We start from the raw sequence: 24,823 nt of genomic DNA on the forward strand, positions 1-24,823 counted from the left end.
CCAGTAATCACCACATTGTTGTCCATGCCCATGAGTCCTTCCTCCTTGATTGTTATTAAGTGCAGGTTATTTCTTTATATTGTAGTTGTATCAGCTGAATCCTTAGTCACCATATCCAACTCTTTCTTTCCTACATTTAATTACATGTTTATGTACATATGTTAAACTGATCTGATATAGATAAATTCTACATTTTTGTAGCCAATTTAATGCTTAGATTTCTGTAGATTTGGCATTTGGGTAATAATATTCTTGCTTCAGTGGTTTAAAAATAGATTCCATTTTATTATTTACTATTATTAATTAGTCATATAGAAAATGATGTCAGAGTTTGACCCTGATTTCTCTCCTTTTAATTCCTACCATTTTTATCCTAATATTAACATTGTCTAACTCCTCAAAATTAGGAGGAGTTATATGTGTAGCAATGTATGTAACTTATAATATATTCTAAATATTTAAAAGTAACTCTCAACACAAACACCATACACATAGACACACACATTTCTAAATATGAAATATGAAGTTGAAAAATTACCTCTTCATATATACTGAACTACATGACAATCACATAAGGAGAGCTCCTCAGTTACATTTTTCTTCCTTTCTGGAAGTGGTGGGTTTTACAAACTTAGCAGAAAGCTGATAAAGGAACTTTAATATATATATTGTTAATGCTGGATAAGGGACATAGCCATGTTGCTGGTAGCTCTGTGAACTGCTTGGAACATTTGTGCCAATGTTTGGTCAGGTGTGGGCTTCCAGTGTAAGCCAGAACTCTGATAACCATGGAAACTGTTCAACTGAAGTATGTGAGCAATAATAATATTTTTAAAAAATCATTTACTCTGTGGAGTTTCAAATATCATATATTAAGTGTAGTTTTTACAATTACTTGTTCATTTTATTAAACAATAAAATATGTGGTATTAAGGTCGTTACAAAGGCATTTCCTGTACATTAGATTATGTAAGTAGCAATCAAATTTTTATAGTAGATTTTTCAGCTGACAAGATGCCAACAATGTCAAAATGAGTAACAGTCTAAACTTTAAAAATGACTTCCTAATCCAATTATTTCTTGTAAAGGATAGAACAGTTAAAAAGTATCTTTAATTCAGAAGTAAAATATATGATAGAAAGATAGGTATACATAAATAAAATATATTTATTCTTACAACATGTAAATAGTTATTTCTAATTCATATGTGTTTTAAGTCTAGATATCAACTAACCATACTATAAATAATAATATCATGTGTTAATTTGTTTTCTTGTAGTGGGTTTTATTTTTATATGGAGAAATTAATGTGTATAATCTCTTCAATATTAAACCTACTATTTCTTCACATGACTAATACTGGAATTTCTGTGTGTGAAAGCTTTTAGTATAAGTAATATATTTGTTAATATTTTTAAAGAAGCTGAAACCATTAATTTACTTAGGATAAGAACATGGCATTCTAAGCCTTTCTCACTCAAATAATAGAATGTAGTTTGTTTTCTTAATTGGGGAACACAAATAAATTCTGGCTGGGATATCAACTAATAAAAGGTATTAAAATATTGCTGGTTTAAATTAGAAATATGGTACTAGTTAACTCAGGTTACCACACTCAATAGCTTTTATAATTGGGAAAATAGAAATAGATTCTGTTTTCACTGAAGTAGAGAATGCCTTCAAATGGAAATGAAAAGAAAAATATCTTTTTCCTGGGCCTGACCTGTTCAGTGTTTTCATAGCACACGTATAATCGTACCACCAACTCTGAGCCAGCCAGGCGAAATTCTCAACCAGAAAAGCATGGGCCATAATGCTTTTTATTGGAAATGATTGGTTTATTTTATTATCTAGACTTTAAAGTCTTCTAACATGTCTTCTAAGTATTTGTATTGTCCAGTATATTACAAAGGAAACTGTAGAGAGCAAAACAATTATAGAAAAGAGGAAATATTTTGTTAACGTGATAGCTGACTTTATAAAGACTTGAATATATTTGAACAAAAGTTCATTACTACATCAGTGATTTTATTCTTAGAGTGTGTTGAATGAATAGCTAGTTATGGATGAGAGACAATTTTATGAAATGAAAGATAAAATGTGGCTTTTCATTCATTGCATGTGAATATCATTCATTTTAAGCATAAAGATAAAGGCTTGTAATTTCTTTTCAAGAGAAATAAATTCCACTCCATATCTTCTAAATATATATTTATTCTGGTTATCTATTTCTACAAAACATACCACAGCTTTAAATATCTATCTTGTTTTTCTCACAGTCCTGAGGGTCAAGACTTCAGGAAAGGCTTGGCTGGGCAGCTGGTCTGTGTTCAGTGGGTGTGAGGGGGCTGGGGATGGAGGGTCCACTTCCAAGAGGGTTTCCTCACTCATCTGAGTAGGGTCTCAGTGCTCTTTCTCTCAAAGTCTCTGTCTCTCTCCTTCTCCCCACATGGCTGCTCATTGTCTAGGGTTCCTCCACATGGCTTGGGCTTTTCACAACATGGTGGTCTCAGTATGGCAGTTGAGGTGTAGGACAGTGTGTTCCAAAACAGAGGGAGAAAAGATGCCAGTTTAATCATAAGCCTGGTCTGGAATTGACACCATTTTATTTCCCTATAACTACTGCTCAAAGTAATCTGATTCAAGGAGGTAGAGGAAAAAAAAAAGACTTTCTGGGAAGATGGCATGGACATGATGCATAAGAGCATGTAGGATAGGAGACATTATTGCTGTCATTTTGGAAAACACAATTTAGCACAATGACCAATAGATCTTGTAAAAACAGTGGTCTAGGTGGACAGTTTAAAAGTGCCCATATATCTCCTTAATCTGAACATAAGGAGAGACAAGTGAAGATAAAAGAGGCTCAATATTTAAATGTCCAAGTATATAACCCAAAACTTTGTTACACTAGCAATCTCTGTTTTCTGTTTTGATTTTCCATCAAATAATGGTAATGATAATCATAATTATAGTAAAACTAGTTTTATTTATTGAACACATTTTATGTGCCAGGCAATGTGCTAAGGGCTTCCTTGCATGGATTATTTCAAAGAAATCTTATTGATTATATACTGCTGTTGTTGATGCTATTTTTTAATTCTGGGTTTATTCTGGGATGCTAAGAATTGCTAAAGGCAGCTATCAGGATTTTTGTTGATATTGCATTTATCCAATGTTCTTTGCTTCTCTTTTTCCAGTTGGACGTGACACCAATCACAGTGAGTCCACCTTGTATATAGTTCTCTCTTAAAGACAAAGGCAATGAGAAAAAAAAAACTTAGAATCTTCTTTTTTTATTATTGTTGAAGTACAGTTGTCAGATTCTTCTTATTATTAAATTAAGAAAGCTATCAAACATAAGAACAGTTAGAAAAATACATTTGTTAAGTAAAGGAACATAGGTGTGATTAAAAGCCACACACAATGGTTTAGCAGGAACATAAGATTAAAAAGGAGAAAAACATTAAAAATTACACAGAATGAAGTGTTTAAAAGAATGTGAAAATAATAGAAGATAGGTAAAGACTATATAACAGATTAAAGAACATGGATAGCATATATATACAATACTACTAACTGGAGTAGAAAAAACAAAGCACCAAATTAAAATTAAAACTAAGCACTATACTTTAAGGAAACTTGAAATTACACATCAGAAAGGCATAGACTACCTAGAAAAAAAAACACAGAATAGCCAACAACAAGACATGGTCTAGAAAAATGGAAACTAAGGGGGCGGGGAAAGCTGCTGGGAACAGAGGCAAAAAGGCCAAGACTTACAAGGGAAGGAAATTTAGATTGTTATCATATTTTTAAATGTTTTATGCCAGCAAAATAATAGACTAATATTTAAAAGACTCCAAGGAAGAAAACTTGACCCAAGGATTTTATACTCAGCCAAACTAAACTTTGTGAATAAAGGTACAATCACCAACATAGGTGTGGGAGAACTCAGGGAATATTGTTCTCATGAGGCTTTCTGAGGAATTAGCTGGAGAATACACTTCAGAACATCAAAATGACGGGAAAGGCATAAAACAGAATTCTTGGTAAACACCAAATACATATTTATCTGTAACATTAAGACTAATTGGGACATGAGGAGACAGTATAGTATGAAATTATCATGTGCACTGACAATACAAATAAAGTGACTATCAAAAATGAGGCAAAGTATTCAAAAATAGAATATGTTTACTGAGAGTAAAAGGTGTATTATTTCAACTTAGATGTTTAAGGATAGAAAAGAATAGGAGGAAAAAAATGCTACTACTTAATTTTAGTATTTTTTCATAGTAGGAACAATAAATATTAATTTAAAAAAGGGAGAGAACAAGAATTTCATATAAAGGTAATCATTTGAATAAAATACAAACCTTTCTTAATGCCAGAAAATATAGAGAGAAAGAGGGTTGACAAAGTAGTAATGATGTAATTTCATAGTGAAAAAATTGCCTCATACACTCTGATGTAATTTCAGAGTGTATCAGGCAATCTGAATTAATATGACATATAATACAATATGACAAAACTAAGGCTGTATTTATTAATTAAATCAATACATATAAATGAACTTAATCAGTCATAAAAGCAAAATGTTCTATATTCCATATGGAGACACATCTAAATTAAAGAAATATAGAAATGTAAAAATAAATAAATAAAAGACCTCAAGTATTCTAGATAAACAAAAGACTAAGAGTTAAAATTTTGACATTTAACAAGTTAGTATTCAAATCAAAATGCATTAATAGGCAATGAAGGACAAATTATATTTTTTAAAGGTATAATTCACATTGTAGGAATAAAAGTTGTTAATAATTACTTAACTACTCAAAAAACAAATCGATGAATCAGAAACCGTAGTGGAAGAAATAACAAATAGCAGTAACACACTGATAATAGGAGGCTCTAGCACATTTCGCTCCATCTGAAACAGAGCAAATGGATGAAAGAGATAAAAGAAAATGTACTGATAAGGTCCATTTTAATAAATGTGTTGTAAACTCTAAACTCTAGTAACAAAACTTCACATTGGAAAGTCCACATGGTAAACAGGCTGTAAATTAAACTATATTTTGCCCACAAATGTACACCAAAACCAAAATCCTTTTAATAAATTTCATCACCTCAGTTACTACAAAGATCATTAGCAAACCACAATTCAATAAAATGTCATTATAATAACAGTAAAAAGTCTTTTGAAATGGAACATTGAAAAGTATATTATTAAATAACCCTTGAGTCAAAGGAGAAACAGAAAATCAAATAGGACTTCTTAAAAATAATAACAGTGAAAATACAACTATTAGAATATAAAGGATACAGTTAAAGCAGTTTTCAGAGAAAAATATATAACATTAGGTATCTATATCAACAAAAAATAAAAAAAGAAAAACAAATGAATCAACTACCCAATGTAGAAAAAGGACTACAAAGTATCCAAAGTACCCTCAAAAAAGAAAAGGAAGACATTAAATAAAAATCTAAAATCATAAATTTAAAAATCTAAAATAAGTGAATAAGAAAAATGTAAAATTAATAATAAATCCAAATGCCAATTCTTTGATGACAAAATATAAAAAGTAGTCTAACTGCTATCTAACAACCCAATTAAGATAAAGGAAGAAACTACAAATATGTAAAATAAGAAATGATTAGGCTGGTATAACTATTAGAAGAATTAAAAACATCAATAGAGACTACTTTATACAACACTATGAAAATAAAGTTGTAAACAGTAGGTGAAATAAATTTTCTAGGAAAATGCAACTATCCAAATGGCTACAGTAGAGATGAACTGACTGAAAAGATCAGTTATTACAGATAAAAATAGAGTAGGTGATGTGCAGTATGATAATTTTTTTGAGTTTAGTTTGGTGATAAGACTCATAAAATACATGACTTTACTCTAGTGCAACATTTAGTTAGCTTAACAGAAAATTTTAGTCTGGGGATGAAGCAAGTGGAGCATCTTCCTCGCTGAAAGACCCAGAAATAATTCAAATACCCAGCATTTACGGGAGCTGAGATACTGGTGTCTCACCATGCCTTAGAGAAGCTGTAGCTGTAGCGGTACACCAGGCCCTCACGCCGTGCTAGTCAATGCCTACATTTCAGTTGAGAGCTCCCTCAGTCCTGAGCAGTCCCACATAGCAGAGAGAGCAGATAAAAATTTTCATATTAATGTCCATTCTATAGTTCCAAAGAAAACAGTGCTGTGCAAATGTTTTAGAGGTTATTCTCTTTGACAGGCCTGGATCAACATCAGCCCAAGGCTAACTCTTCTTTCAGAGTAGTTAAAAAGCTGCACAAAAAGATTTGCAGGCACAGATGGTGTCGCAGGAATTCCACCAAACTTTTAAATGTGTGATGGTCCTAGATGCTACTCAGAGTATTTCAGAACATTAAAAAAGAAGGAAAGTTTCCAAATTCATTTTATGAAGTGTTTAACATTGATTCACAAATCTTACAAAGCTTATACTTAAAAAGATATATGACCAACCTTGCCTATGAATATAATGCAAAATCTTAAATAAAATTCAACAATGCATTCAAAATAATACATCATGATTAAGTGGAGTTCATTCTAGGAATTCAAGGGTGATTCAATAGAGGAAGATAAGAAATAATATAATCCATCATAAAGTAGCACTAAGGAGAGAAATCTTGATCATTTCTATTTTGGTTATTTTATTTATTGCTCCAAATCAAACTTCCTAAAATTCAGTGGTTGAAAATAATAATTATAATTTATTTGCTCATGATTTTGCAGTTTGGTGGGGATAACTTCTCTTTATTTTATGTGGTATCTGTTGGGGCTGGAATACCCAAGATGGCTTCAGTTATATGTCTTTTCAGATGGGATGGCTGAGACAACTGTGTGCTGGCCAAACATCCATCTCTCTTTATGAGAACCTTCCATGGAGCTAGCCGGGGCTTCCATATAACGTAACAGATTCAAGATAGTTATACTTCTTACATGGTGGGTGACTTTCCTAAAATATAAAAGTAGACGGTTTCAGGCTTTTTTAATGTCACTTGTTCCGTATTTTACAGGTGAAAGAGAGGAGAAGTTGATTCTACCTCTTAAGGGGTAGAGAAAAGCTCACTTTACAAAATAACATATGAGATGGGAGATATTATTCCAATTATCTTTAGAAACACAAGCCATGACATTTAGAAATTTAAGTAATCCTAGTAAATTGTGATCAGTTTTTGCGGGTTTTTGGTTTTTTTTTGGCACTCAGCAACTTAATTATAAAGTTTACTTGGAAAAAGCAAACAAGAACACACACATGGAGACATACACACAACCTGAAGAAGAATAGCAGCAAGAGAAGCTAATTTTACCAGATATTAAAACATATAATTTCTATCATCAAGACAGAGTGGTTCTGATGCACAGACAGACAAATCAGTGACGCAAAATAGAAAACACAGAAATAGACTCAAATATATATGGAAATTCATTATGGAAAAAGAAAAGACATCTTCTCAAATCAGTGTAAAAAACAAATGTGGAGTTTTTTTTTTTAAAAAAGGTGTTGGGATAGTTGAATAGCCAGATTAAAAAAGTTAAAATTGGATCAATTTATCACACAGTATATCAGGGTCAATTCCAAGGAATTAGATATATATGTTAAAACAAGTGAAAAATCATTTAAGTTTTAGAAGAAATCATGCAAGAACTCCTTTATAATTTGTAAGTGATTCAAAATCAATAGTCAGTAATGGAAAGACTGATCATTTTAATAACATAAAAATAAAATATTTTCTTGGTAAAATGCACTATAAGCAAAGAAAAATCTGGGGAAAATATTTGCAACTTGTATCACTTCTGTATGTCAGAGAAGAGCTAAAATTCTTCATGTTTACAGAAGAAAATAGAGATGAGGCCAACAATACTATTTAAAAATGAGGTATCAACATATAGTTCACAGAAAAAGAAATGCAAATAGTCTAAATATATGAAAATATGTTCACTTTTGTTTATAATAACAGAAATGCAAAAAGTATACTGAGATACAGTTTCTCACCTATAAGATCAGCAAGATCTAAAAGCTTTGCAATGTACTTTGTTGATGAGGCTGTGCAGAAACTGACACTCTTATAACCTGTGGGGAGGACTGCCAAATGGCCCGGACCCAGTGAAGGGGAACTCGATAGTCTTTAACAAATGAAATATGCCTGCACTCTTGGACCTGGAATTCTACATCTAGGAATTTATTCCAAAAATATATTGGCAAAAATGTAAAATGACCTATGCACAAAGTTATATATACTAAAGCAATATTTGTGATAGCAAACAGGGAAAAACCCAAATGACCATGAGTAACTAAGTGACTAAAATATTGTATACAGTATTTCCATGATAGATTACTATGCAACACAAAAGTAGTGAAAATGTCTCTTACTACTATGGCATAATTCCCTGAATATAATGGTAAGTGAAAAAACAAAGTTGAGATAAATGTATAGGATGCTATTATTTACATACATAAATATATAGCTAGCTAGGTAGATGATGAATAGGTAGATATGCTATATTACCTATAACAGTTTAAAAGAACAGTATAAGGCTAATCCATTTTTTAAAATTATCTATCTAGAAGGGAGGCAATAGAATAGGGAAAGAGAACTGAAGGTGGTGCAACTAGCGTTCTTTACCTATCTACATTGTAGATTTGGTTTTAGGATTCTATGAATATTGTATATAATTATAAAATGATATTTAAAATATATTAAAAATTGGAATAAAATCCACACAGGAACCTAATTGTTCAGCGCATTAGTATCATATCCATAAAGAATGTTTTCCAAGTGTAGTGATTTTCAAGCACAGTAACCTGGCTGTACATCCCTAGTGGGATGTACCCTAAGAAAAAAAGAGATCTGCAAAATATCTTAACATGCTTCCAATACACATATTATTGATGACAATACTGGCAATTTTATTTTGAGACCATATTTGTGATAAAGCAAGTGATTAATTATGTTGGTGTTTTTAAACTTCAGGATATTTGATTCAGATGAAGAGAGAATTGTCAGGAGAATGCGTCTTATACAGGGAGTGTATTTAAGTGTGGGCCCCATGAGATGTTCTTTGAAACCGATTGTGTATTTGTGCCCAGGCCACACCTCCCATAGGCTTCTTTCCCCCAGTGAGTGAGTGTGGCTGGAATATTAAGATGGATCCATTTCTGGGGGCCATAACTCTTTATTGGCTGACTTTGGATCAAAGGCCTTCCTAACAGTCTTCTACAGGTGTCTTTCTCCCCAAAGTCCACACCAGTACACTTCTTCCCCCACGCAGTCCCTTCTCTCATCTGTATACTCCTCTGCTCTGAGCACTCATGTGCCCCTTGTTCCTGATGCATGACAGTCCCACTGCCTTGTACAATTACTGAGAAATGCAGTATTCTTCTGCTCTGACTGCTTTTCTCTGGTGAGGAGTTGCTCCCTGGAATTTCATTGCATCAGATTCTCTTCTTCTTTATGTAGAACCTTTCAGAAATTATTAACTGTAGTTATACATGTAGAGACTAGATAGATACAACATAAAGATGTTGAGCCTTGAGACCTTCACCTTTCTAAAGCCTCACTTGCTCAGGGTGCTATGCACGACTAACTTCAGCGTTCTGTGGAGCAGTGAGGCCGATTCTCACAGGCAGAAAGGAGTTGGGAGGCAAGTGTATTGAATGGGGGATTACTTTCCTTACCTTTTATTTTCCCATTGGCTTGCATTGTATAAATAAAATAAGAAGATCGGAGAGTATATTTCAAATCAGAAAAAAAGATTTAGCTGCCTCCCAGAAGAGAGAAAAAGTTACATTTTAATGTGTTTTCAGAATAAAATCAAACACATTCAGAGACTAAAAACATTTACTTCCTAAGCAACCTTTTTCCCCCTCAATGTGTGAGAACATCTTAACCTACGATATTTAAGAGTCAGCTAGAGATATATGCCAAATGCACCAAAAGAACTAGGAGTTCAGAGATGCTTTCTCACACAGAAGCCAACCCATTTTTGTCCCCTCAAAGGAAAGCACAGGTTTTCATCCCCGGAGAGTAGAATGTGATTGATATAAGACTCCACAGTTTTCAGGACTCCCACTTGGGTTTCCCTCAAAACAGGAAAAGAAAAGAAACAGCTGTCTAGTGTACATGCTATCACTTCCCATGTGCTGCTGACAGTTGAAGTTTTCTCCCAGAGATGCCAAGGGCTTTACTGAACATTTGACCGTTTAAACACTAGCATAGAAAAGGGCGAGGGAAGTGGTGCCATTTGTCTTCTCAATGGGAATTTGATTCTCATTCCTTCTTACCAAGAAATGAATCTCATTTCTCAAGTAGTTTTCTTTTCTGAGAGCTATTAGAATATAAATTGATGACCTCCTGGAAATTCCATGGAAATCACAGTATATAGTATAAAAGTTTCTAAACCATAAATCTCTTTAAATGTAATCCTGACTGATCTGACTCCTAAGGCATATTGTTTCAAAAAAATTACATATATATGAAAAAGAAAGACCACCACGAATAGTGTACAAGAAAAAACAGGAGATCAAAAACCACACATTGGATTTACCTGCACTATTTCCCCTCTAAGATCTTTAAAAAATAATCCCTCATATATTAAAAGTAGATTCTCCTATTGAATTTATGCTCAAAGGACAGGACTTAAAATTGTTCACTGGTTGGTTTTATCCTTCTATACAATTTCTGGTATTCATGTAACTTTTAGGTGACATACAAATGAGATATAAAAAATATGTACATACAAGAACAAAAATAATAGGTACTGCAAATTAAAAACATGTTGAAAGACTAGTAAAAACACTCTGATTTGCTTAATATTAAAAAGTTCTAAAATACAATATGTTGGAAATGATGTGGAGCAAAAGGAAAGTTCACACGCTGTGGTAGTGGGTGTGTAAATTTGTTGAACAATTTTGGAAAGAAGTTGGCATTATTTTGTAAAGTTGAAGTTACAAATATCCTATAACAGCTATTCTATTGCTAGCTGCAGATCTTAGAGGAATTTATGCTGAGGATACCTGTGCTGGAAATTCTAACAACATGTTTGTAATAGACCCAAAGGAGAAATGACTCCGAGGTCTGTAATATATAGGAAGTATAAATAGTTGTATATTCGTGTAAGAGAATACAATGAAAATGAGGTATAATCATAAAGAACAGGAAGGTTTCTCCATACTATTTGAAGCAGATCCCCATGGTCTATGTCACTTGGATCTGTTTGTTATCTGGCTTGAAATCATTTGAACCTTATAGAGAGAGCTGGAAAGGAACAAATAGCTGACTTTGGCAATTTAAGCAAGTCTATCTCAAGAAGTAAGTCCTTGAGAAAGGAAAACTTGAAATTGTTCCAAGTCGTACAGAGTATGGTGAGAAAAATAAAATGTGGGAAATGAGTTATGAAAGGAGAAGGAGCATGCTGTAGAAGGAATTGCGCCCGTATCGCCCAAATTCATATGTTGAAACTCTTAACCCCCAGTGTGACTGATATTTGGAGAAGGACCTCTGAGAGACAACTTTGTTTAAATGAGATTATGATGGTGGGGTCCTCACGATAGGATTAGTGCCACATGAGAAAGACACCAGAGAACTTGTTCTTGGACTCTCTTTGCTGTATGAGGACACAGTGAGAAGGGGGCTGCCTGCAAGCCAGGAAGAGAGCTCTCACTAGAAACAAACCATCTGGTACCCTGACGTTGGACTTAGAGCCTCCAGAACTGTGAGAAAAATGTCTGTTGTTTAAAGCCATACGTTCTATGGTATTTTTATGGGGGCTTGAGTTGACTAATATTGAGCAAATGTGCTATAATACATTAAGAAAAGAAATGTGAAGATTTACCAGTGTCAGAGATATTTATAAAAAAATTTATTTGGGGAAAGTAAGATTTTTTCTTTAGTTTATGGAAAGGACAAAACAAAAAAAATACTGTGCTGTCTTGGAGAAAATGTGCAATATTTATTTCTCTCTGAGACAGCATTGGGTGTCCTACATCAAAATACTGTTAAGAACATACCTTCCATATTTAATACTCAAATGATTGTCTGAAAATCCAGACATTGTTTTATATAAAATTATATTTATAACAAGTCTACAAATAATTTTTGAATTGGGCCTCTAAAATATCAAATTTAGATTATTTGAGCCCAAATAAATAAATATATATATTAATTTTTTTGTCAGAATACTTATCATAGGAAATAAAGCCATTTCTGTCTAAAAACTGATTATTCATAGACAAGTGTGCTCCTTTCTTAAGCAGATAATATTATAGAATCTTTATAATAAAGTTTTAGTAATCTATTTTTTTTTTACTTTCCACTACATTTTCCCAAACTGAATAAATAAAAACATCATTTTAAAGTAACGGAGGCACAGAGAGGTTGAATTATATATTCAAATAAGTGCTATGAGTAAAATATAAATTCTAGAAATATGAAATGTAGGCTGTGTCATAGTTCACTGGCTGTGAAAGAAATCAACATTGACTCTGAACAGACAAATTGATCAGAGTTCCAGTCCAGACTGGATGGATGATTATGGCTGATTAGCTTTCCAAAGAGGTCTTGAGATCTGACTCTGATAACTCTCAGGGGCCCTTTCAAGGTGAAGGTTGCATACCTCTCCCCATCCCCAATCCTGCCACCAGGTTCTGTCTTTTAAGTGCATTCTTATTGTTTTTATGATGTGAAAATATGCGATATAAATATCATGTTTTCATATATTTTGAGGCTTCACTATAGTAGAATAAAGCCTTGGGAATGATGATATCTAGATTAAAAGCCAAATTCTAGCTGATTACAATAATCTCTGAAGTAAAACATATTCTGCTTTAGGACTTGATTTGAGGATAATTAAATTTGTTTCAAAATGTGGCATAAAGACTAGATTAAAAATAGATTAATCTCAGATTTGATTTATTGATCATTCAGAAATTGCTTATTAGAACACATCAGTGATGAGTCAAATAGATTTGATTTAATCTATTCCAAATAGATTAAAAATATTGCTATTAAAATAGATATAATCTCAGATTTGATTTATTGATCATTCAGAAATTGCTTATTAGAACACATCACAGTGACGAGTCAAATCTTGCCTATTAGAACACACCCATTTGCGCACTTAAAGTACTGAGTTGATTAATGTTATAAATACTTATTGAAAGACCTTATCTTTAAAATAAGTGAACTATTAAGAAAATAACTCTTGGCAATAAGTTTCCCATTTAACCATTTTCCAAATTTTTTTCTTCTGAGAGCATGATCATTTAAAATTTCACTTGAACGTTAAGGAAACATTTAAGAAAGGTCTATTAAGAAAATATGTGTGGGACACAAACAACATAATTAAATTATAAAACCAGTAGCCTAATTGTTGAAAATTACAAATGTATTTAGAGTCACTGATGTAGGATTATATAAATCTGTTTAGCTAATGATTAAACAAAGTTGGTAAAATATTATTCATCCATGTAAACTTTACCCCATTTTGAAAGTGCTAGAGTGTAAAGAACAAAACTGGAGTATTTATCTTTATAAAACTTCTAACCCTGGGATTTTGTAACAGACCTGCTTCACTTCTTGAGGAAGTAACTCTTTCTGTAATATTTATTTAGGCAAGATTTCTTAGGTCACTGTTAAATAAATCTAGTTAAGCAAGAGTAATGCATGTTAAAAATTTAAGAATTCCTAACCACACACTCTGCATTAACTTTATTTTCTAATATTTCCCAGTGCTGAGAAGTTTCAGGTTCTCAGATATAGTGTGGTATAATAATTGATTATTTATATAACTTTCTTAGTCTACTGCAAATAGTTTAGGGGTTATAGACTTTATCCTTTTTGTTTCCAATTTATATGACAAAAATACTTTTTATCTTCCTCATAGGTGTTGTAGGAAATAATGTAAGTCTGTGTATGCAAGACTTGAATAATAGTAAGAGGAACAGTGTTATCTTAATGTATTGTTAGTATAAGGGTCACATTTCTTAGACTGATTATAAATTAATGTGTTTGGTGATTGATGATAGAGCATGCCATTTTAAATCATAAGTTTTGCAGCTTCTAGGGGCTTGGAGATAATTTAGCCCATCATGAAACTAAGGTTCAGAAAAATGTGGTGAGTTCATAAGTAAATAGGAATTAAAGACTGATGTCCATCTTAAATTTTAGTTCCATTATTTCATGTTTCCTTTAAAATACTTAACATTATGACTATTTTTAAAATAACTTGTTTCAGTTACAGAAGTAATATACAGTCTCCTGGGGGAATTCTTACAGTATTACAGATAAGTGCACTTTGATTACTAAGCCAATTCTACAACAACATCTTTTTCAGAAGGATGAGTAAATTTCGTAGGGTGAATGTGCCTGTTTACATTAGGTTTAGTTAAAAATAGAAAAGCCAAAAATGACAATGGCTGAAACAAAATGTAATTTTTTCAGTCCTATATTCCAGAAATGCATATGGTGTCAGTCAAGACTGAGTTGGTGCTCTGAGCTGTCTGGGACCATGCTCCTTCCTCTTGTTTCTCCATGGCAGTGTCCTTCCAGTCAAATCAAGGTGGCAGCTGGAGCAACAGTAATTATGTTGCCTTCCAACTATAGCAAAAAAGTACTCTTCCTCTATACATAATTTTCATAAGTTATACATAATTTTCACCAGGATACTGTTACAGAACAAACAAGGGGGGGCCTGGGACAATATACTATTATTGAAAGAAGGCCCCGGGTCCGTTATGTCCGCCCTAGGAAAGACACCTCTCAATGCCAGAGATTCGTGAAAAGGAAAGGAAATGTTTATTTAATGCTATACTAACTTAAAGTAGTGACCTAATATCTTTATCAAAAATCCCAAAGTCCCCCGAAACACCCACAAACACACACAGTCGTTCCTTCCTTCCCCCTTTGCCCAGTCCAGAGTACCGTATCTCAGGAAAGGAAATAGAAGTCCATGGCTCAGGCAGTCCTCTGGTTCTTCCCAATTAATACTCCATCTCGACTGGGAGACCTCCCTGGGTTCCCGGCACCCTCCGCTGAGTCGCCGGGATCTCTGCTAAAACCAGGTGGTAGTTCCCTTTCTAAAGCTGTGGGGGTCCCCGCTCTGTCCAGGCCTCGTGGTTCTCCCTCTCAGGGCTGCGGGAGTCTCCACTCTGTCAAGGCCGCGTAGTTCTCTCTCCTAAAGCAGCACGGTTCTCCCTCAATGGCTGAGGTCCTCCCCATTCTGCTAAAGCCACATGGTTCTCTCTCTCTCAGGGCTGTGCATTGTTCTCCTTCCTAAAGCAGCATGGTTCTCCCTCCTAATGGCCGCCAAGTCTGGGTTTTAAATCCCCGCAGCCAATCTTCCTCTGCAGCCCCATTTCCGGCTCCTCCCACACTTGGCTTCACTTGCCAGAATTCATATCCTTCCAGCTTTACTGGGCTGCCATCTTGAGTCTGGGCAGGTGTGGCCCCCATGTCCTGGAGCCAATCTTCTCCGAGCTCCCACGCAGGTGCTGTAGCTTAGGGGATCTGCCCCCAGTCACATCTTGGTGGGGAAGTTACTTCCATTCCCCTGGCTCAGAGATGATCACAGCTATTTAACATATCTAAGCGACCAGCCAAAGGCTATAGTTATGTTAAATGACCACGCCAGAGGGTAGCTGCAAGGCTGTTGCTATGTAAAACAGACCTCAATGGCCCTGCTCCATTTGTCCCTTCCCCCAACCCACACCCTGGGTGGGGGGGTGGAGACATCTTAAAATCTCCTGGACACCTTAAGTTCTGGACCCCATTTCAAATGCCCATTTGGGGTCCCCCCTCTTGGCTGCACCCTGTAACAATACTGTTGTGGAAAAGTTAGTCATATGGGCATAAATAGCTATAAGAGAGGCTAGGAAAAGTAGTCTTTATTTCAGAAATCTTCATGCCCAGGTAATAACTGGGACTTTCATTTTCACTGAAGAAAGAAAAACAGTGTCTACCATAGCCCAGAGGCAGCAAGAATTCTATTGCTATTACTCCCTTTTTCTGTTTGGCCAGATAGTTTCTAAAAACCTCAGCCATTGTTAATAAGAGAGCCAGACCTGGCGGAATACTAGGGGTTCCTTCCCTATTAGTGAATGGTGCCTAGAAATCTATTCTTTTGGCTATTTTCATGTCTGAATTTTTATCCTTTCTCTCATAAACTATACCTGGGAACAATAACAATAGTGCAATAAAACAGCAAGCTACAAATTATGAAATAAAATGAAGAACCAAATGATATATGTTTTTATGGGTACACAAATATACATGTAAACTGTAGAAAATAACCTTGAAGAATGTATGTGATGCTGGTAATGATGGTTACCTTTCATGTTTTGGGATTGTGGTTGGTGATTAAATTGGACTTTAACTTATCCATAGTGCTCTAAAGATTTACAATAAAACAAGATGTACTTGGGGAGATGGGGGTAGTGAAGAGTTGACTTACTGTATGGAAAACTTGGAACTCTGGGGTGTCTTCACTGGATAATCACTGTTATTAATAACAGATTTTGTTTGTAAACAGTAGAAGCCAATTTTAATGAACTGAATCAAAAAGGGGGATTTATTGCAGGAGCACTGATTATCATAGATTTGAAGAGAAAGTTGAATAATGAGGCTATGTAGTAGGAATTAATGTTACAGGGTGCAGCCAAGAGGGGGGACCCCAAATGGGCATTTGAAATGGGGTCCAGAACTTAAGGTGTCCAAGAGATTTTAAGATGTCTCCACCCCCCCACCCAGGGTGTGGGTTGGGGGAAGGGACAAATGGAGCAGGGCCATTGAGGTCTGTTTTACATAGCAACAGCCTTGCAGCTACCCTCTGGCGTGGTCATTTAACATAACTATAGCCTTTGGCTGGTCGCTTAGATATGTTAAATAGCTGTGATCATCTCTGAGCCAGGGGAATGGAAGTAACTTCCCCACCAAGATGTGACTGGGGGCAGATCCCCTAAGCTACAGCACCTGCGTGGGAGCTCGGAGAAGATTGGCTCCAGGACATGGGGCCACACCTGCCCAGACTCAAGATGGCAGCCCAGTAAAGCTGGAAGGATATGAATTCTGGCAAGTGAAGCCAAGTGTGGGAGGAGCCGGAAATGGGGCTGCAGAGGAAGATTGGCTGCGGGGATTTAAAACCCAGACTTGGCGGCCATTGAGAAGAGAACCACGCGGCTTTGGCAGAGTGGGGACTCTCCCTTTCCCGCAGCCCTAGGAGAGAACCACGCGGCTTTGACGGAGTGGAGACTCCTGCATCCCAGAGAGAACCATACTGCTTTAGGAAGGAGAGCCCTGTGCAGCCCTGAGGAGGAGAGCCATGCGCAGCCCTGGGGGGAGAGAACTGTGCTGCTTGAGGAGGGAGAACTATGCATCTTTAGCAGAGTGGAGACTCCCGCATCCCAGAGAGAGAGAACCATGTGGCTTTAGCAGAATAGGGAGGACCTCAGCCATTGAGGGAGAACCGTGCTGCTTTAAGAGAGAGAACCACGCGGCTTTGACGGAGTGGGGACTCTCCCCTTCCTGAAGCCCTGAGAGGGAGAACTACGAGGCCTGGACAGAGTGGGGACTCCCACAGCTTTAGAAGGGGAACCACCACCTGGTTTTAGCAGAGATCCTGGCGACTCAGCCGAGGGTGCCAGGAACCCAGGGAGGTCTCCCAGTCGAGATGGAGGACTAACTAAGAACCAGAGGACTGTCTGAGCCATGGACTCCGTTTTCCTTTCCTGAGATATGGTACTCTGGACTGGGCAAAGGGGGAAGGAAGGAAGGACTGCATGTTTGTGGGTGTTTTTAGGGACTTTAGGATTTTTGATAAAGACATTAGGTCACTACTTTAAGTTAGTATAGCATTAAATAAACATTTCCTTTCCTTTTCACAAATCTCTGGCATTGAGAGACGTCTTTCCTCTGGGGGTGGACATAACGGACCTGGGGCCTTCTTTCAATAATAGTATATTGTCTCAGGCCCCCCTTGTCTGATCTGTAACATTAAGGGCAGTCACTATAACTCCAGCTGCTTGTCATCCTGGGTCTCTCTGTTTATGCTGTATATTCACAGGAGGTGCAGTGACATTGGTCAAACTTGATGCATTGGCTGAGGTTTGGCACATAAAAGTTGTGAGTAAGCAGTTACCTTGATTGACTGTTCTACTAAGATACAGATTGTGGGAAGGACCATTGCCCAAATAAAAATAAGGGTTCTCGCCCTGGCTGGTGTGGTTCAGTGGATTAAGTGCTGGCCTGCAAACCAAAGGGTTGTGGGTTCCATTCCCAGTCAGGGCAAGCCTGGGTTGCAGGCCAGGTCCCCAGTAGAGGGTGCACAAGAGGCAGCCACACGTTGATGTTTCTCTCCCTCTCTTCCTCCCTCCCTTCCCTTCTCTATAAACATAAATAAAACTTCTTTTAAAACAATAAGGGTTCTATTACTAAAGGGGAGGCATGTTGAAGAGGAAAAAACAACAGGCGTCTACTGATGCGTGGGTCACCGGCCAGCAGTGACCATGGAACGCTGTGGATGGCTCGTCGAAAAACACGCGAGAAAAAACATGCACAGAGACAGACTAATTTCTGTGGGGAAGTAGGGATGAAATGGCCACCCCCCCCCTAGTGGGGAGCTCGTGGACTTACCGTCCAAGCCTGCTTTTATTGGGCTCGTTTTGCATAATAATTCAGGTAAAGTACAGTACTCATTAGGGGGAAGTAAGGAACTGTAGAAAACAAGGAACTCTGCCAGTCTATTTTGAGTCGGGGTCAAAAAGCTGTAAGACTTTGAGAAACAAACTAACTTCCTCCTTGGACCCCTCTCATTCAACTGAGAGCATTCTAAACAAAGAAGGTTTCACAGTAATTTACATATTCTTTCTTAGGCCTGATCACCCGGGGAATCCACCCTTTTCAGCACAGAGCTGCACCACCCTGTCATTGTTTCAGGCTTAGGTGGAGCAAGGGAACTAAGGCAACCAAGAGATAAGGAGATTTTCTCCCAGATGGAGAACTCAGGCTTTGTCAAAGCTGAGGAGCGAGGGTCCATTACCCCTTTTGCTGCAGCCCCCCAAGTCCTTCTTTTGGGGGGCCTCCCAAAGTGATCGTGCCTGTCTTAGGTCATTTCCCCCTTGGGGAATCTTACCCGTCTTTGGCTAACCAACCAAGCTTTTTGGGGTTCAGTTATGAATAAAGCAGCAGAAGCAGCATTCCTGCCAGGAAGATAAGCTTTTGTCTCCTTGCTGGCTTAGGGTTCCAAGGGCGTTCCCTTAGCCTTAGCCTACGCAAGGGTTTCAGCTTCTGATACTAGTCAGGGCGGTTCCCAACAGTCTACCACTGTCACAGGAGACACCATACCAAAGTGTGTTTCATTCCTTCCTCCATAATTTTAAGAATGTTTTATGGGTCTGCAGGGATATAGTGTGTTTTGAGGTCAAGATAAATTCTTTTTGTTTTCACACAGGTCTTAATTTGGTTATATTGCAATGAACCACATTGTTTCTGTGCTTTTAAATTTCAATCAAAAAAGTGTTTTCTTTATTGCTTTTGTTTCCTTAGCTAACTAGCCTCAAGCACAGGGTACGTAGGCCAATGTTTACAACTATTTGTTACTCTGGACAGAATTATACTTTCCTATCTCATTGATTTCAGGCTTGGGTTTGACACTGGCTTTGAGCAATAAAATGTGAGTGGAAATGACATGTTTCTGTTACAAGCAGATCTCTAATAGACAGTGTGTGGCCATGTTGTCTTTTCCCTCTACACAATAATCAAAGATGTTTCAGATAAAGGATGTTTCATCAGCTTCTTTGCTCCTTCCTCCAAAATGAAGAGCCACAGTCAGTCTGTTATTGATGCACAGCATTATTGAGAAATAGGCCTTTGTAATTGTAAACCATTGAGAATTGGACCATTTGTTACTACACCATAACCTAACCAGTCCTGACTGATGAACTTGTAAAACTAAGTCTCCATTCAAACATCATAGAGAATTTCTAACTGATTTTTGTTTTAAATGTAAACCATAAGCAGGAAATTAGGTAGAAACTGACCAAGTGATAAGATTATCCTGTGAGAAATGGACAAACAATACATATTTTACTGGGCAAGTAACTAACAAAATAAATTTTATATTTTAGAGATTTAATATAAGAGCAGTGACCAGGTATATTGTAATAAGGAAGACTCATTTTTGTATTGAATAGTGAATTGAAAACCTTCTCAAATATCTGATTCTTTCCATTAGTACTAATTAGTGTGTTTTTTTTTTATATTTTATTTATTTATTTTTAGAGAGGGAAGGGAGGGAGAGAGAGAGAGAGAGAAACATCAATGTGCGGTTGCTGGGGGTTATGGCCTGCAACCCAGGAATGTACCCTGGCTGGGAATTGAACCTGGGACACTTTGGTTCCCAGCCCACGCTCAATCCACTGAGTTACGCCAGCCAGGCTAATTAGTGTGTTTTAAATGTGTATTTAGATGTTTAAATTATTAGTGGGTATTAATATCAAACCAAGTTACATAAAGCTAGAACAGCAAAAGCTGACATGTTATGACCAATTTAAAGTGTTGCATTTCTAGATCAACAAATAATTAGCAGGTGTGATAATGTACATGTCTATATTGATTTAATGAAACCTGATGGTCATCTGTTTTTAACTCTTTACAAAAACAATGACCAGGTCCACTTTAGCTCTTCAATATTTTTCACACCTATCCCTTCCTATCCTTATCACCACTGCTTTGAATCAGGGTCTCCATCACCTCTTAATAAAGCTTTGTAATAGCCCCCTAATGAAGCCCTCCAGTGCTGCTGTCCTATAGGCTATATTTCTGATAACTACTGAATCTTTTTTCTAAAACACAAACTTGAAATTTTTATTTCCTCACATAAGACCCTCATAGTTCAACATCTTCTGGAAGGCAAGGAACAAGCTCCTTAAAGTAGCATACAGGTCTTAGTGGAAGGGCAATGTATCCTAGTGGTTATGAGAATGAGTTCTAGAACCAGATTTCCTAGGTTTGGATATGGGTTCTGCTGCTACCAGCTGAGTGACCTTAACTAAATACTTAGAACAGTATGCCCCTGAAAATGTTCATTTTTATTAGTATTATATGGTTTATCCTTCACTTCCTGCACTTAGTTTCTGACTACTTTGCAATTACTGAAGGGGACTCTACAGTTTCTAGGTCTATTCTTTCATTCCTTTGTAGTGTCTGATACCTCTCTCCTTCTGCCACCCCATCCTTGCCCCAAATTGGCTAATCCGGCCTTATTTTTTAACATCTAGTTCAACAGTTGCTTTAAAACTTAAGATTTAATGAGTTTTGCTTGAATAGGTAGTATATTTCTTTGTCCACTGATATCCATTCATATCTCCATTATAATTATCACATTGTATGACATTCTAATGTTCACATATCTCTTCAAATCTATGAGACCACAGGCAACTTGACAGCAGGAATTACAAATTATATCTCATTTATTTTTGTGCCTGACATAGTTCTCAGTACATAATAGGCACATAAGAAAGATGTTTATTGAATATACAGGAAATTCCCATGTAAGGAAAGAATTGTTATTTTGCAAATAATTCTTGGACCCACTTTATTATGTGGTTCAATGCTGCTTGGCTGATGTTTTTAAGATAAATTTCCTTTAAAATTTACTTCAAGAGAAAGTCATTTCTCTCTTGAATTTCATTGTTGTTATTTTACAGTTCATATTTTTGATCATCTTTTTCTAAGATAAGTCCCTTTAACATTTCATATAATAAGGGCTTGGCGATGATGAACTCCTTTAACTTGACCTTATCTGGGAAGCACTTTATCTGCCCTTCCATTCTAAATGAAAGCTTTGCTGGATAGAGTAATCTTGGATACAGGCCTCTCCTCATTTTTTGAATTTTTGTTTCTTCATTCTGTTTTGATAGAATATTTATTTCTTCCTTCTGCTCTAAATCATTGGTTTGAGTCCCAATTTCCTTCCCTTCACTTTTGGTTCTCTGTATATTTTGCCTTATTTCACTTTGTATAGCCTTTACTTCTTCCTTTATTTTGTGACCATACTCAAAATAGCATCCTGATTACCAGTGTATTGAACTCTGTCGGCATCTGATAAGTTGACTATCTTTCATCAATTAGTTGTACTTGTATTTTTTCTAGAGTTTTGATCTGTTCTTTCATTTGAGGCCTTTTTTTAATTTAGGAGCAATCTGTTACCCAAGGGGCAGAACCTAGGTATTTGCCAGGGTAGAGGAACCTGCATGGCTGTGTTGCAGAGCTGTCTGTGGAGGAGGGGTCCAAGAGGGAACAATGCTGCTTGCTCAGCTCTTGGCAGGCTTTCAGTCTTTTCCCCTGCTACCCACAAGCATATTGGGCCTTTCTGGTGCTGATTCCCAGATGGGTGGGTTTGTGTACATTCTAAGATGCTGTGGGTCTCTCCAATGAACTCTCCTGTGAGGCCAGGAGTTTCTCCCACTGTTGCAACACCTAAAGGTTTTTTTCAGTCAGGGGTTTTGAGGCTTTATTACCTTGCACTGAAACTGTGGGTTGCGTGGTCTGTCTTGCTCCCCAGTTGTTCCTCCTGGTTTATCCTCATGCAAATGTGGGACTACCTGCTCCTCTAGCTACCACCTTGCTGCGAATCTTCTCTGCCCCGGCTGTCCATCTCCACCCCTCCCACTGGTCTCGATGAATGTTTCTTGGTTGTTGGGTTTCCATACACTTCAATTTTCTGGCAATTCTGGTGACTTTTTTTTTTTCAATTTGTTGTTCTTCTTTTGGCTGTGTGAGGAGGCACAGTGTATATACCTACACCTCCATCTTGGCCAGAGGTCTCTCTTGAATTCCTAATGCTTCCTTTTATGGGACAGAGATAACCTAGTTCCCTTTCTTACCTTGATTATCTCTGGTCATAAAGCTAAACTTAATACTCTGTTCCAGTAATTAATTGCCTTAGGTGTATAGTATTTTAATTTTCTTATGTAAGATAAATAAATTATACTTATACTAAATTTAAAATTATTGCAGGTAGTGGTGATTATAAATATATTGAATTTTCATGGTGTAATAAAAGAATAAAAAGGGGCATGTAAATGAAATTAACTATCTACATGAGTATTAAAATGGGCATGTATATTATTTAGAGAAGTTATTCCAATCATTTGTAAATAAAGACTATAACTGCATAAAATTAAATTGAGAAATATAGTAGATTAGTATAATTGTGTATGATTTATAATGATTGGGTATAATGTGTATATATATGGTTTTAGTGTTATAAGAAAATTGTCATTTGAAATAAAGAAGCATATTGATGGACCAAGAGTGTTCTAAATGTATTTGTTATCTAATATATTATAACTGAAGACCTGCTTTTTATAGGACATTAACAAGTACTTCTAAAGAACTGCAAGATAATTTTCTGAAGGCTCTGGCAGTGAGAGAAGAAGACAATCGCAATGGAAAAGTGAGTGTGAGTACATTTCATCCAACAACTAAATGTGTAACTGAAGGCACAAGTTAGTATATAATATATAGTTAGTTCATAATATAACTTTTAATATCTTTCCCCAAAAGTAATTCATGAAGGACATAATATGGCTTTTTATTATTCATATTGTGGAAATGTATGTAGATTTTTTATTCCAATTTATATCTGTAGAAGTAACCAAATGGTGAAAATAAATGATTCTGTATATCTATTGCAGAGAAAATACCTATATTTGGCAGACTGATTATCATCCCCAACTGTGTACTAGTCCCTTATTTAAACTCCCTGCTTCTTTTCAGCCTGACTTCCTCCTAGTAGGCTTCTTGGAGTGACAATATCACTTCTTCCCAAGTTTGCCCCCACCTACCTGATTTCATACTGCCTCTCTCTATATATATAAGACAGTCCTAGAGTCTGCCCTTTAGTCCCTCCTTGGGAGATGTAATAGATCCCATATAATGAAAGACATGCTCTTGTCTTATTTAAATGTGCTACTTTCAAATATGTCAACTTGCTATTTGGAATGCTATTTACTTTTACCCTTCGTTAATGTGATATTAGTGATAACAGTCTTTTGTGAGTCTTAAAATGTTCCAAGTCAAGAACACAGTTTCATGTTGAAACTGTAATAAGTGACTTACAGAAAAGTAATGATAGTAATATAATGAAAAATTTAGAGCAACGGCAAAAAATATGTGAAGAAAGTTTATTTTACCAGAGTTTTCTCAATAAAAAGTAGAAATTTTTCTCACATTCAGGTCTCTTGAAAATTTCACATATCAAATTATCAATGTACTTTACAAAGAATAAAATGGTAGTTTGGCTATATAATTGTATAGAATTAAGTTGGACTTTAAATCAGGGAAAGTGTCTTGAAGGAAGTGGGCTGAGTGAGATTTAAAGATGTGAAGTTGGAAATATGGGCAGAGACTGGATTCTGGATGATTTTGCAAATCACAATAGCAAAGTTTTAAATCTTTTAAGTCTTAGAAAGAGCAGGTGGAAAGGTTGAAAGAAAGGCAGAAAAATGTGGTGTCACAGGAATCTATGATAATGACTTTTAAGAAGCAGCAATCGATGGTTAGTGATCAAGCACTAAAAAAAATCTATTCTCTTCGGCAACATGCATATTTTTAAAAAGTCCAGTCACAGGAATGTAAAGTTCAGCATAGGGAATGCAGTCAACAATATTATAAAAATTATGTATGCTGTAATATAGGTACTAGAAATATCAGGATGGTCCCCTCATAAGATATAAATGTCTGATCACTATGTTGTATAACTAAAACTAATTCAATATTG

General features: G+C 36.0%; 1 protein-coding gene across 1 annotated transcript in view; it reads left to right on the forward strand.

Moving 5' to 3' along the window:
* CFAP299 (cilia and flagella associated protein 299) overlaps nucleotides 1–23,554 on the forward strand; it is a 218,775-nt gene extending 195,221 nt beyond the window's left edge. The window contains exon 4 of the mRNA XM_045857707.1: nucleotides 23,413–23,554. Within this exon, the coding sequence (XP_045713663.1) occupies nucleotides 23,413–23,554 (142 nt within the window). The remainder of the gene's footprint in view (nucleotides 1–23,412) is intronic.
* Nucleotides 23,555–24,823: the final 1,269 nt, after the last annotated feature.

Source organism: Phyllostomus hastatus, unplaced genomic scaffold (genome assembly GCF_019186645.2).
Source record: "Phyllostomus hastatus isolate PE091 unplaced genomic scaffold, TTU_PhHast_1.1 phas_scaffold_1674, whole genome shotgun sequence".
NCBI classification, from domain to species: Eukaryota; Metazoa; Chordata; class Mammalia; order Chiroptera; family Phyllostomidae; genus Phyllostomus; species Phyllostomus hastatus.